General features: G+C 53.9%; 6 protein-coding genes across 6 annotated transcripts; 4 read left to right on the forward strand and 2 right to left on the reverse strand.

Annotated features, from left to right (window-relative positions):
* Positions 1-769: 769 nt before the first annotated feature.
* On the forward strand, positions 770-3,273 carry J4E92_008587 (uncharacterized protein; the record flags this gene model as incomplete). The annotated part of the gene is made up of 4 exons (XM_051499938.1): positions 770-857; positions 911-1,142; positions 1,190-1,503; positions 1,554-3,273. Coding segments are annotated over 4 exons (2,354 nt in total), but the record flags the coding sequence as incomplete, so codon positions are not given.
* Positions 3,274-3,950: 677 nt separating this feature from the next.
* J4E92_008588 (uncharacterized protein) lies at positions 3,951-5,700 on the forward strand (the record flags this gene model as incomplete). Its single annotated transcript, XM_051499939.1, has 8 exons — positions 3,951-4,111; positions 4,171-4,247; positions 4,323-4,365; positions 4,416-4,485; positions 4,533-4,592; positions 4,640-4,982; positions 5,034-5,299; positions 5,347-5,700. 8 exons carry the CDS (start codon positions 3,951-3,953, stop codon positions 5,698-5,700), a joined length of 1,374 nt encoding a protein of 457 aa, XP_051349952.1.
* A 1,439-nt stretch (positions 5,701-7,139) lies between these two features.
* Positions 7,140-9,614, reverse strand: J4E92_008589 (uncharacterized protein; the record flags this gene model as incomplete). The annotated part of the gene is made up of 2 exons (XM_051499940.1): positions 7,140-9,439; positions 9,500-9,614. 2 exons carry the CDS (start codon positions 9,612-9,614, stop codon positions 7,140-7,142), a joined length of 2,415 nt encoding a protein of 804 aa, XP_051349953.1.
* A 623-nt stretch (positions 9,615-10,237) lies between these two features.
* Positions 10,238-11,677, forward strand: ATG4 (Cysteine protease atg4; the record flags this gene model as incomplete). The annotated part of the gene is made up of 2 exons (XM_051499941.1): positions 10,238-11,154; positions 11,212-11,677. 2 exons carry the CDS (start codon positions 10,238-10,240, stop codon positions 11,675-11,677), a joined length of 1,383 nt encoding a protein of 460 aa, XP_051349954.1.
* A 731-nt stretch (positions 11,678-12,408) lies between these two features.
* Positions 12,409-12,979, reverse strand: HTB1 (histone H2B; the record flags this gene model as incomplete). The annotated part of the gene is made up of 3 exons (XM_051499942.1): positions 12,409-12,499; positions 12,555-12,714; positions 12,814-12,979. The coding sequence occupies 3 exons, from the start codon at positions 12,977-12,979 to the stop codon at positions 12,409-12,411; spliced, it is 417 nt and encodes a 138-aa protein (XP_051349955.1).
* A 488-nt stretch (positions 12,980-13,467) lies between these two features.
* HTA1 (histone H2A) lies at positions 13,468-14,092 on the forward strand (the record flags this gene model as incomplete). The annotated part of the gene is made up of 3 exons (XM_051499943.1): positions 13,468-13,523; positions 13,691-13,983; positions 14,037-14,092. The coding sequence occupies 3 exons, from the start codon at positions 13,468-13,470 to the stop codon at positions 14,090-14,092; spliced, it is 405 nt and encodes a 134-aa protein (XP_051349956.1).
* Between the last annotated feature and the right edge of the window lie 188 nt (positions 14,093-14,280).

The raw sequence follows: 14,280 nt of genomic DNA on the forward strand, positions 1-14,280 counted from the left end.
TATCGCTCGCGGGTTGACAAAGCCGCTACCAAGGATGAAGCATTCAGTCTCGCAATTAGCGTGGCCGAGAACCTCATGGAAGCGATCCAACTATCGTCAAACTCAGACGAAAGGAAGGAGCTCAAGGCGCAATGCAGCGAGATGTTGACTCGTGCCGATCGCATCAAGGCCGATGAAACATGGACACCTCTAGTCAAATCCCAGTCCTCCAGCTCCAGAGATGAGCGAGTAGGTCAATGGGCCAAAGAGGTCGCCGGGACTGCGACTCCCGGTACAACTTTTGGAGACTCGACTACGCGTTCAAACACGTCCCGTTGGGCTCTTTCTTCGACTACAGGACCTATCGACGGTCCAGCAGCTTCAGGTAAATCATCAGCTTCTTCGTTCTCAGCATTCATTCATCAGTCAGATCTCTCTTCTGCCGTCCCTTCTTTCCAGCAAGATGCGCGCCGAGATCTAATGCCGCTCATTGATCTTTCGGATGACGCCTTTCCAATCGATGTACCAAGTGCAGTCACTGATGCGTCACACGAAGATAGCTCAAACGCCAACATTGACCGTGATCACCATCCGAAAAATGGACACGATTTCGTATTGAAGTCATCTACAGTGCCACAGCCCTCTAGCGCAGAGTCCCAGTCTGGAGTACCCGGGTCGCAAACAGCAGCTCTAACCCCCTCAACCGCACCTCATTCTCAGATACACAGGCTACGAGAGCCGATTTCAAGCAGGAAACTACCCACAAAAGAAAGCATCATCTTGTTGAAAGCCTCGACAGTTAATGGCTTCAAGTTTCCACCTTGGGACAAGACTCCATCTGCGGATGAATTCGTGTCGGAAGGCGAGGCTGCCTACACGTACGTTGCCTGATGGTCATACTGGGGTTGTTCAGACATACTGACAGCGACAGGGATACGCGAGATCTGAGTCTGTCTTCATACCAACAGCAGTTCTTTCTCGGTTGGCTGCGTGCCAAAGAAGCTGTGCCGCCACCCTCGCAGTTCCCTAACGGTAGGGCTGGTATCGGGCCCTTGATGTCTAGCACGAGGCCTCTCGATCTTGTACAGGATGCAGCTTCAGATTGCTCGGTGGTCACAAGCTTATGCGCTGGTATTGCTCGCTCAGAACGCGGTCACGATCAGGTTTGCCATTCCCAGAAATTCTGCAGTCTCGGTACTAAATGTGGCAGATGCTCACGAACAAGATATATCCATATGACAAGCACCTTGGAAAGCCGTTAACCTCATCTAATGGCAAGTACATCGTACGACTCAACTTCAACGGCTGTTGGAGAAAGGTGGTTATCGATGATCGACTACCAGTCTCAAAGACACATCGTCTGCTTCATGTCTTCGACCGCCGTAATCCAGCCCTCTTATGGCCAGCACTACTTGAGAAAGCATACCTGAAAGTTCGCGGCGGTTACGATTTCCCTGGAAGCAACTCGTGCAGTGATCTCTGGACCTTGACGGGCTGGATACCAGAACAGGTCTTCTTGCAAGAGTAAGTTGTTTCTTCTCTAATCCCATAGCTGACCATACTAACTCTTATAGGGCCGATACGGTTCCAGATCAGATATGGAAGCGCATACACAACGCCTTCCTGTACGGCGATGTTCTGGTCACAGCAGGTACTGGCAAGATGTCGACCAGGCAGGAGCGTGAACTTGGTCTCGAGGGCCAACACAGTTACGTCGTGCTGGACATGAGGGAGACGGAGCATGATCGTCTGTTGCTTATCAAGAATCCATGGGTCGAAGGCAAAGGCTGGCGCGGTCCTCGCCCTTCGGCTGTGACGGCCATGGATCCGCCTGCGTCTACCTCCAGTCGTGGTTCTAATTACAGCCTTGAGAGTTATCACAGGGATAGTGTCCCCACTCAGGATCGGCCGCATCCGACGACATTCTGGATTGGATTGGAGCAGGTCATACAACACTTCGAGAGCCTGTATCTGAATTGGAACCCTGGTCTTTTCCGCTATCGACAAGACATTCATTTCGAGTGGAACATAGAGTCATCGTCGCCAGGCGGTTGCATTGTCAAGCATCCACAATTCGCCTTTACGTCCAAAGGTGCTGGACCTGTATGGTTTCTTCTTAGTCGCCATTTCCGGGACGTACCAGCAGTCACCAAAGAGGAGTCAGATGCGTTCAACGACGGAAGCATTCGTCCCGACACTCAAGTCAACACCCAAGGGGATGCACCGAAGGGATACATGAGCATATACGTTTGCAACGGCCAGGGAGAACGCCTATACATGAAGGACACATACCTGGAATCGAGCGACTACGTTACTACACCGCAATGTCTTCTTCGCAGTGACGCGGATGCCAACTCGACATACACAGTGGTGATCGATCAAGATGACTTACCTCCATCACTGTACACTTTCTCCTTGTCTGCGTTTGCGAACTTTCCGATTACGCTGGAACAGGCGGCGCAGCGGTACCCGTTGCAGAAGACTGAGGAAGGTGCATGGACCAGGCAGACGGCCGGTGGTGGTACAGACTCATCGAAATATTTCGACAATCCTCAGTATTCGCTCACTGTCCGCGAGCGTAGCTCGCTGGCCATCTTACTCACCAGCACGAACCATGAACATCCCCTACACGTCAAACTTGCTCTAGGATACGGAAAGAGGTTATATCGCTTGCAGAGTCGCGATGTGCTAGCAGACTCGGGTGACCATCGCAGTGGATGTGTCCTCGCAGAGATCAAAGACCTTCAACCAGGCTCCTACACAATCATTTGCTCCTTGTTTGAAGCTGGTCTGACTGGTGACTACCAACTCGGAGTTGACAGCACAAGCGAGGTGGTGTTGAAGCAAGTGCCGCGCGACGGGGCGGGATTGCTCTCGATGAAGCTCGCTCCGGCGTGCTTTGGTGCCAGCATACATAAGGTTGCTGCCCCATTGTGGCCTAGGCGCTTAGCTTCGTATACCATCATCGCCAGATTCTCGAAAGCAACGAGCCCTCGCGCTGTCGATTTGGGCAAGCTAGCGCGCAGTCCGTTCCGATTGAGTGTCGAGATGGGTCGAGGCCCGGAGCGCAAGTTCATCATCGCAAGTGAGCAAGGAGAGTACTCTGACACTGCTACGGTTCGGTCCGAGAGCGTCAACATCGATCCGAAGCTCGGGATGCAAGGCGAACTATGGCTCGTTCTTGATAGGCTGTCAGGCTCTGGGGGACCGGTAGAGGAATGGTACGATGTGGAAATCTACACCGACACGCCCAAGGCCTGCGAGATTGGCGTATGGCGGGAATGGGATGATTGATGACTTTACGATAGCGCAGGGTACGATGGACGGCGTTTAGGGGTGGCCGACGGTCATTTGCACTGTCGATCAAATCGATCACGCATTAGCCTGCACGACTGGAGCTTTGGCGTCGTTGTGTGCATTTATTGGAAGCGAGAACATCAGGCTGCACCATCACGCTTGAGTTGATGAATCTGCGTCTCAGCAAAATAGATCATGAGTTCTCTTACACATCTCATGCGGTTCCACGTGTGTGAAGTGGGCTATTTGTAGTTGTGAAACCTGGTAGGGGGGAGAGTCGGGTGGCGAGACTGCACCCAATCAAGCGATGCACGATCTGTTATGCATGTCCCTATTGCGCGTTTCGACCTTGCAGCAGACGCGATTAGAGGTACGATAACGGCACGCTAAGCAGAAGAACAGCAGCCCCTACAACTTGAAGATAACCATCCAACTTGCATGTGCATGCTGTTTTCCATCTGCTACTGCTCCCCCTTCTCTCTCCACTACCCCGCTGCGACCAGGTTAGAGGCTATCGGCTGCGCTACGTCAGAGCTCCGGCGCGTGCCAAGGGAACCCGAAAAGCGCACCGCCTCAACACCTGACGACATCATCGATCGTTACCTAGATATAGCTTCGCGCTCCTATCTCCACTTGCTATTACTCTCTTGAGTAAAACCCATATCCCAGCAACCATGGCGGACCTTGCGCCAGAGAAGGCCCAACCGGGCTCTGCAACCACGTCCGCCCTCAACTCGCGGGACAATTCGCGGGCTGCCACACCGTCAAGCGCTGCCGTGGAGAAGGCTCCGGATGACAGCTCCAAGTTCAAGACCTTCCTGGGCATTTTGAGGAGGTAACGTAGCACCATCCGGTCACAGCAGACGCGCGAAAGCTAACTCTGTCCTTCTCCAGGTTTATTGGCGTCTCCGACCTCGCTGCTGTCCGCTTCTCCCTCCCCGCACAACTCCTCGAACCAAGGCCAAACCTGGGTACGTTGTATGAATATAGAACTGCGATGGCTAGCCTCGCAAGTCGCTGTAGCCGGACTATCATCTGACAGGGAGCAGAGTACTGGCACTACTTGGACAGGCCCGACACATTCATCAGGTTAGCATAAGCCAGATGCACACTGCAGAAGTGGTTACTGACCTCCACAGTATCGGAGATTCGGATGATGATCTGGGGCGCATGCTGGGGTGCTTGCGCTTCTGGTTTACCAAGGACCTGGTATGAGGCACGCTCCGGCGAGGAAGGCATAGCTAATGCTGGAACAGAAATACGTCAAGGGCAAGCCTTGCAAGCCCTACAACTCTACTTTGGGCGAGTTCTTCAGGGTACGCTTCCGTCGGAAATTACACGAGCTGGTTACTGACTCTCGCAGTGCAACTGGAAGATCGAGGACACCCACCCCACCCTCAAGACCCCCAACTCGGCTCCCTCGAGCGCCTCCAACAGCGTCAAAGGCGATGGCAAGACCGTGACCGTCTCCTACCTCACCGAGCAAACCTCCCACCACCCTCCCGTCTCCGCCTTCTATGTCGACTGTCCCGAGAAGGGCATCAGTGCGCGCGGTTATGATCAACTGAGCGCCAAGTTCACAGGTACAAGTGTACGAGTGGTGGCTGGAGCGCACAACCTGGGTATCTTCATCACCCTGAAGAACCGAGGCAATGAGGAGTACCAACTCACTCACCCAGCCGCCTACCTTGGGGGTATTCTGCGAGGTAGGCTATGAGAGCATATAAGTACCGTAACGGTGCTGACCTTTTCTACAGGCTCCCTCAATGTCTCTGTCGCGGACAGCTGCTTCGTTACCTGCCCAAAGACCGGACTGAAGGTCATCCTAGAATACCAGGAGGAAGGCTGGCTCGGCCGATCACAAAACAAGGTCTTGGGTGTCATCTTCAAGTACGACCCCAACAACGATTCGATTACCAAGATCAAGGATGTCGCGGAGAAGGACGTCCTCGCGCGGATAGAGGGCAACTGGCAGGACAAAGTCTACTATACCCTTGGCAGCAAGCCATTTGCCAAGGTCGCTGTAAGTACACTGAGCGGCGGTCTGGATCACAGCCTAACATGAAGCAGGAGAAGAACCTCATCATCGACCTCAATCCGCTTGACCCCGTAGCCAAGATCGTCCCACCGCTCGAGCAGCAGCTTCCCAACGAGTCCCTCAAGTTCTGGGACGGCGTCACGAATGCCATAGTAGGCAAGCAATATGGACTGGCGACGAACCTCAAGACAGAAATAGAAGAGAAGCAACGGCAAAAGGCTGCAGAGCGAAAGGCGGCGGAGAAAGAGTGGAAGCCACGATTTTTCACCGGCGCAGTCACACCTGTCGGTAGGCCAGACCTCACCAAGGACGGCGAGGAAGCGCTCAAGGGCCTGCACGCAGAGAACTATCAACTGCCACCAAACGAGGAATACGCCGCGTTTTGATCGAATCCGCTTGTTTCGCATACTTACCTTGGGAAGAGATTGCAGAACCCGGACGAACCAGTACAATAGGACCTTCACTACGATATCCATTACATCTTGACACTTTGGGGAACATGACACCCTCATTTGGCATCATTTACAACTTCGGCACGCGTTTTGTTGGTTAAGAAGGGGAGCATGGCTAGTTCGGCGTTCCGTACATAACATTTGGGGACTTACACACATGGTGTCTGTGTCTTTTCTGTCACGATTATCTTACGAATAGATCTCTCAGACTGCTTGCCTTGTTAGAGGCTTTCTGTCGGTTGACGCCCTTCAGTGGGAACTTTGACTCATCGAACGATTATCCAAATGCGCCTACTTTATTCCCACGCAACAGTTTGAGCAAGCTATCGCGACCAGTTTCAGGAGAATGTAGGAGACTAGGTGGCAGGTGGAATATGACCTACGTGCGAGGGTGTATATGTAGTCTCCGAGGTGCATTAAACCCTTGTTGTTTGGACAGTCAGGTCTGGATGTAGACTCCAGAATGGTGTTTTAGCTTGAGTCAATAAGAAACGATTTGACAATCGGCCTCTACCTTGCTGCATAGAAAGAATCGGACAATGGCTTATTCCACCTTTCAGCTTCATTGTATCGATGGGGTTCCATTGCAAGGTAGTCAAGTTCATCGAGCTGGCTAGATGGTTACCTCGTATGCATACCACGCGTATAAACATATGTGCGCGCGTTTTTTCTGCGATTTCTCACGTCCCAACGAGGCATGATGTCGAAAAGAGACTGTGACGCGTTATGGAAAGGCAAAAAGTACGCGTTGTGCAGTGTTATGATTTTTCGATCGATTTGGTGACATGCTTTATCGTGAAGAAATTGAACACCAAGAACCGGAGGTTTTTGTCAGTACTTACATCGGCCATATACATCACCAAAGCAACCTACGTAACAGTCACTGGGTTCATCACATTACGCGGCTCAGCTCATAATTTCTAGTATTTTGTTGGATTTTTTTTTGTACGATTTTGATGTGTTTTTGATGCCTACCCAAGCGATGTCGCGACAAGATCATGAGTCGAAGAGACATACTTGAGCGGCCTTGAGAAAAAAAGTATCGCGAGCTCCAAACGACAGCTGCATGACGAGCCGCCGCCGCGGTGGATCTGCAGGCGACAATGGAAGATCTAAACAACGCCGCCGGTGTCTGCCACGCAATGCAATGCCATCGCCCTGTGTGAACGTGCTATGATCGGTAACCCATCGTACGCCACAGAGTTCGCCAGTACTAATATACACAAGGATATACACAAGGTACTACATGCCATATCAAACGCAACCAGTGCTGCGCATGTGAGTGTGGTTGAGCAGGACGTCGTAAAACGCCACCTCGTAGACGTCCAGGAAAAGCAGCGTCATTAAGCGACGTCGTAATACAAACAGCGCAATCACTGCAAACCAGCCTTATTGGTCTTGACAGTGTGGGGAATAGGCTTTAGGATGCCCTTGTTGTCGCCAGCGCCCAGAGCTTCACCGTTGGACCATCCCATTCTCATCATCAAGGCATGGCCCTTGTTCTCAGGACCGAGCTCTGGCGCATTCGCACCGACGGTCTCGCCATCTTTGTAGCCCAGTTGAGGACGTGTGCGCGCACCACCTTGCTTGTGCTTGACGGTGGAATACTTGCCCGGACGGCCGCCACCACCACCCTCTGAGTAAAGAGGACCTTTGAGGCGTTTCTGGAAACCCTTCTTCGCAATCGCGATATCGAATTCGTCATCCGTATAGGTACGGGTACGGTTGGTCTTGGACAGGATGGTGAACCTGTCCATACCAGAGCCCCGAGAACGTGAGTTCAGATTGAAGAATGAAGCAGCTTGGTGGACGGTGGCGCGGCGATAAGCCTCCATGGGTGGGAGAGACAAAGTCTGCATGTCGCCTAGCAAGAACTCACGAAGCTCTTCGACAATGTCTTCCATATCGATGCCACCCTGGTACTTGACCTTGAGGTTGGGGCCCTTGCCCTTGCGACCTAACAAGCCTTGTTGACGCAACTCTTCGCGCTCGGCCTTCTTCAGACGCTTCTTGGCCCTGTCATTCGCCCACGCGCTTTGCAACTGCTCGTTCAGATCTGAATCTTCCAATTCTGGCGGTGGCTGACCACGTCGACCCTTCTTTTTGGGTTTAAGCGATGGGCGCTCAGTGTCCATGATGTCAAAGCCGCCATATGGATCCATTTCAAGGGCCGCGACCATGGCAGAAGCGGAGGGGAAAGTAGGTTCTCTCTTGCCCCGGCCGCGTCCCTTTCCCTTTTTGTTGGACCTGCCGTAACCGCCATATGAGTAGTTCTTAGATGGGCCCGATCCACCAAAATATTCATCGCCACCATAGAGCATCACTTCGTCGCCACCTAGGCCGAGTTCTTCTTGCTTTTGCAAGACCTTCGCAATAGTCTCATCGTCCCAATCTTCAGCTTCTTCATCTTCATCGTCCTCATTGTCCTCATCCTCGGAGTCGTCCTCGGAGTCGCTGCTGGAGAGCATTTGCTGCTCACGCTCGTGAGCTTCTGCCTCAAAAGCTCTGATCAGTAGCTTCTCGTCGCCAGATTTGAGGTGTGTAGGTGAGATCCAGCGAGCTTCATCTATTATCGAGTCTTCGTATACGCAGAGATATTGGAGACCACTCTTGCGCATGCGTTTTGACAGAATCCGGACAACTTTGTCCGCGATGTCTGATGCGGTGTCCATGTCGTCGAAGTCCTGTAGCATATCTGAGTCCCACTCCTCAGTGCCATCGCCTGCATCTTCATTACCACCGTCTTCGCTTCCAGATGCTGACTCCCAATCATTATGACTGCCCGCATCCAGATCCATCTCACGGCGTGCGAAGCCAGACGAAGCCATCATATCTTCGGTAAGACCAAACTCCTCCATGTTCTGCATGTAGTCATCTATCGCGGCGTCGCGAGGGTTTACCTCGCCGCGCATATAGGCGTCCATGTCAGGGCGGGCATTGCCAGGCAACCATCCGACATTTGGTTTGCTCCGGTGTTGCCACTCGGTAGTTGTGCCTTCCCATGCGGGTCTGCCTCCTCTTCGCTTTGAGAACTGGGTTTGATCAACGTCATCGGCATCAGAGTCCACCTCTACCTCCAGCTGAGATGTAGCGTTGCCTCGAATGCTGAGCTCAACCGATACTGGAAGCTTGGCTGTCGATGCCACGGATGCATTGTCTGTAGTAGAGGCAGCGGTGAGCTCGGGTGTCTGAACAGATGGCGTCTCTGTTGAAGGAGTCGGCTGTGATGGTCGCGCCGTCGCGTGTGCGGATGATGTGGGTGGCGGCTTCGCAGTAGAGGTGGCTTTGGATGCCTGTTGAGAGGACGAGGTGGCGGCAAGCGCAGCTGGTGGCTGGTTTCCACGGCCTCTGAATAGCACTTCGTCGGCGCTCGAAGACGAAGCCTCAGAAGGCGCGGGCGAGGGACTGCGAATGGCCATGTGTGCCATTGCTGACGTGTTGTCGGGCGTGGAGGAGGGCGAGGATGGTGTAATGGATTCAGCGCTGGATTCAGATGAGACGTGGGCCGTCTCTGCGTCGGGCGTGAGTTTCTTCAGCGTGCCTTCGAGGTGGCCGGCGCTTATGAACTCGATGGGCATGTGTCGCAATTTCTTGCCAGCTTCAAACGCAGCGGTGCGGTGACTGGACATCCATTTCGCCTCGTCTTTGAGGGAGAACTTGGAGGCGGTCGCGGCTGTGACGGTCAATACAGCCCAATCTCAATGTGGCGATTGGGGAAAGAGCGCAAACGTACTCTCCTCATGTACTGGCCATGATTGGTATGGGTGGCGTTTGGACTGCGCGCGCTGCGGTGTGCCCTTGGCCGAGCCGCCTTTGGCCTTGCTCTTGCCCTTTTTGCCCTTCGACATAGCGACAGCGGTGCGACAAGCCTTTTGCGGTGAAAACGAAGGAAATGAGAAAAGAACGGTGTTGGGGAGTGTTTGGAGATGATGCGCTCTTCGATGTCTCCAAGGGTCGCGAGTGGCGCGGGGCTAGTAATGATGCGCAGGGTTAGCTTAGCGGAGCTTATGACGATGGAGCCGCTGGTTATCGCTCCCCAGCGAGCTCTGGAGATGCGTGGACAGTGCACCAGCAGCTTCTGAGCATGGAAGTCATCGTAGAATGATTGAATGAAATGCGCTTGAATCGCGGTGATGTATACAAGGGTTGCGCATACTCCGGCCAACGCATTCCAGGAACGTGGTTGCCACGCAGTGACACAGCCAGGTGATAGCACCGCAGGCCCCTCCCCCGCGGAACCTGGCTTCGTAGAGCCGCATCTGACCCTCTGCAGCTGGCTGCACCAACCTACGAAGCTCCACATCGTGTTGCTCCTTTACATCAACCCACCGTCTGGTATCGTGGGTATGTGCAAATAGTTGTGGCAAGTACGAACGCGTGCAGTCAGCTCTAGGCAACCTCATCTCGGCACCTCCGCATCACCTCCGCATCCATCGTCGCCCTGGCCACAACACCTTCTGTTGCAGCCATCATGCATGACTTCGAGCGCGTCAGCCGCAACATCGTTCGCACCTTCTACGACCCTCCGCCGACCAACGACTCCAACGACCCCATATGGCTGCTAGGTCAGCGTTACGACCCCCGGCCGCCGCCGTCCAAGCCTACACCCACTGATTCCCCAGCTGCCGGGACGCCTGCACCCACGCCCTTGTCCGAACGCAACGAAGACGAAAGCTGGATAAGAACCAGCATCGAAGAGTCCGAACGCAAAGAAGCTCCAAATGGCGAGGATCCAGCACAATACGGCAACTGGCCCTCTGCCTTCCTCGATGATTTCGAGTCGCGCATCTGGATGACCTATCGGTCTGGCTTCGCACCGATCCAGAAGAGTCAGGACCCAAAGGCAACGAGCGCTATGAGTTTCCGCGTGCGCATGCAGAACCTCGCCTCGCCTGGATTCACGTCGGATACCGGGTTTGGCTGCATGATCAGGAGCGGGCAGTGTATACTCGCCAACGCGCTGCAGACGCTACGTCTGGGACGGGACTGGAGATACCAAGAGAAGCCTGATGTGCCTGAGCACCATGAAATACTCTCGCTCTTTGCCGACGATCCGAAAGCGCCCTTCTCTATCCACCGCTTCGTCGAACACGGCGCTGCTGTATGCGGAAAGTACCCTGGCGAGTGGTTCGGTCCCTCAGCCGCAGCACGGTGCATACAGGATCTAGTGCATAAGTACAAGGAAGCTGGACTGCGAGTATACGTATCCGGTGACGGCGCCGACGTGTATGAAGATAAGCTGAAGCAAATCGCCGTGGACGACGACGGAGAATGGCGACCTACGCTGATCCTCGTCGGCACAAGGTTGGGCATCGACAAGATCACTCCAGTGTATTGGGAGGCGCTGAAGGCGAGCCTGCAGATGAAGCAGAGCATTGGCATTGCAGGGTGAGGCGCAATAAGTGTCTGTCATACTTCGAGACGAGTTATACTAACTGTTCACAGTGGCCGCCCTTCAGCATCACATTACTTCGTAGCCACGCAGGCGAATAACTTCTTCTACCTTGATCCCCACAGCACGCGCCCACTCTTACCCTACCGCTCTCCTTCGTCATCCACTGAAGACCAGGAAACAGCCGCTCCTTCCACACTAGAAGCTTCAGCAACGTCCACCTCGTCATCCACAACCATCGTCCCTTCATCAAACTCATCATCTTACTCCGCCGAAGAACTCGCCTCTTGCCATACGCGCCGCATCCGCCGTCTCCAGATCCGCGAGATGGACCCCTCCATGCTCCTCGCTTTCCTGATAACGTCACAAGAGGACTACGATAACTGGAAAGAAGGCGTTCGCAGCGTGCAAGGCAAGAGCGTGGTGCACGTGCAGGACAAAGAGCCAGCGCCGCGAGGACAAGAAAGAGAGGGTGCTATTGACGAAGTCGAGAGTTGGGACGAAGATGGCTTGCAATAGGCAACTGCCGTCTTGATTGTTATGGCGTTTTCTGTTGGGTCTCGCAATGATATCAATATGGGTACATGCATATCTGGAGTCATGGGATTCGAGGGTTTGGTACGTGTATATCCGTAAATGACGCGTTTTGGTGCGCAATCCATAAATCCATAAATATTGGTTATGTTTGTTAAGGTGCAGACGTTTGCCATGTGGAAACTCGTGCTTGTCGCTTCAGTTTTGGATTTCAGTCGTTCCTGTCGCTGGGCGCCTACGTCATCTGAACCGAGGTCGTCCAACGCGCGGTTCCTCCAGTGTAGTCAAGATGTCGTGAAAGACGCGTTCGGCGCGTGTTCGTAGAGCACGGCGCGTGACCCCCAGTCACGCGTCGATATCGCGTATCGTCTCGAGAAAGGCGCGCTTCCAGATCTACGCGCCATGGTTGAATGACGAAGTGCGCTGTGTGGAACGGGAATCTGTGAGTTAGAGAAGAGGATGATATGTGCAGAAAGTGGGAGTCAAAGAAAATGAAGTCATATGTGAAGTTCGAAATAATTGATTCGTTCCCGTCTGCTGTGGTATAATGTACAGACCCTGATGGACCTCGTAGTCGAATACGACTAGATGATTCGATGACAGACAAACCGACCCATGATCACATTAGCAAAGGACCCGTGAACACCGCACCCCATAACCACTTGTCAAATAGACAAGAAAGACCCAAAGAAAACATCCGGCGAAAAGAAAGCACTCTATTTGGTGGAGGAAGAGTACTTGGTGACAGCCTTGGTACCCTCGGAGACGGCGTGCTTGGCAAGCTCACCAGGCAGGATCAGACGGACTCTGTGGTTGAGGTCAGTATATAAGACTTGATGTGGAAGAAGTGTGGAAAACGTACGATGTCTGGATCTCGCGCGATGAGATGGTGGACTTCTTGTTGTAAGCAGCGAGCTTGCTGGCCTCGGTGGCGACGCGCTCGAAGATGTCGTTGACGAAAGAGTTGAGGATGCTCATGGCACGGTTGGAGATACCGGTGTCGGGGTGGACCTGCTTGAGGACTAAAGACGCGTCAGCAAATTCTGCTCAGTGGATGCCGATGAAGCGCAAGGCCTCGGAGGCTGGATGACGCGCTCAGAACGCGCAAAGTGCAAACTCACCCTTGTAGATGTAGGAGGAGTAGGTCTCCTTCCTGGTCTTGGTGCGCTTCTTCTTGTCACCGGAGGGCGCGGCGGTCTTCTTGCCAGCCTCCTTCTTCTCAGCGGGAGCCTTGCCAGCCGGGGCCTTGCCGCCGGTGGTGGGAGTCTTCTGGGCCTTGGGGGGCATTTTGGTGGATTTGAGAGGTGGTGGTAAAAAAGGTGGGTTTGGGTTAAAAGCAGAAGCTTGGAGTGAGATGGAGTTGGTCGAGCGTCGTGGTGGGAGTTTGCGATGGATGAAGGGAAAGGTCGTCGACGGCGGGGAGTGCGCTACTTATGGGGAGCGCGCTCTCATGTTGTGATCCAGCAGCGGCTGGGAGGCCCGTGCAGCAGCTCTTGCCGGTTTGGTGGCTAAGCGAGGCCCGCCATTGATCTTGCGCAGTCTGGCGGCAGGCGCTAGGCGGCGTCGCTGCCTTTTCGCGCGCTAGCGTGGGCAGGTTGATCTCGCGCACTCACAACAGTCCAGCGCCGTCCTTATAAGACCGCCCCGCCCCCCGACAGCAGCAAGCAATCCATCGTCTCGACACTCCACGCCCACAACCAGCTCATCCCGCTCAATCTACTCAACTCTCCAACCTCTCCCACTTCCAAACCAACCCCCAAACCAACTCTCTCAAAATGACTGGAGGCAAGTCCGGAGGCAAGGCCAGCGGCTCCAAGTCCAGCGCCCAATCGTGAGTACTCCATCTCCCGCATCGCGCCTTGAGCTCCAGTTTGCCTTGCGCATTCTTTAGCATCACTTTGCATCCTTTTGACGCGTCTTTTGCTTGATCGACGCGTCTTTTCGCATTGCATTGCGCACTCCATCTCCAACATTGCATCATAGCTAACTCGTCCTTAGCCGCTCATCCAAGGCCGGTCTCGCTTTCCCCGTCGGTCGTGTCCACCGTCTTCTCCGCAAGGGCAACTACGCCCAGCGTGTCGGTGCCGGTGCCCCCGTCTACCTCGCTGCCGTCCTTGAGTACCTCGCTGCTGAGATCCTCGAGTTGGCCGGTAACGCTGCCCGCGACAACAAGAAGACCCGTATCATTCCCCGCCATCTCCAGCTCGCCATCAGGAACGACGAGGAGCTGAACAAGCTTCTCGGACACGTCACCATCGCCCAGGGTGGTGTCCTCCCCAACATTCACCAGAGTACGTTGCTCCACAGTCCACTCGCATCGCATCAGCTGCTAACATACTTTCAGACCTTCTGCCCAAGAAGACAGCCAAGCCTGGCAAGGGTCCTTCGCAGGAGCTCTAAACGCGTCCTGCATTTGAGTTTCTTCTTCACGGCGTGGTTACTTCATGGGTCTTTTTCATCTGCAATGATAATGGGAGTCGGTCTGGGTTTGGGTTCTCGGCTTTTTACGGGATTTATACCAGAGCTGTATATTAGCTGGTTGTATTGACGACCGCGAGCTCATGAGCTGAATCGAGAGCATATCACTT

This window comes from Alternaria infectoria (assembly GCF_024043175.1).
Source record: "Alternaria infectoria strain BMP 0036 chromosome Unknown scaffold_17, whole genome shotgun sequence".
Taxonomy (NCBI): Eukaryota; Fungi; Ascomycota; class Dothideomycetes; order Pleosporales; family Pleosporaceae; genus Alternaria; species Alternaria infectoria.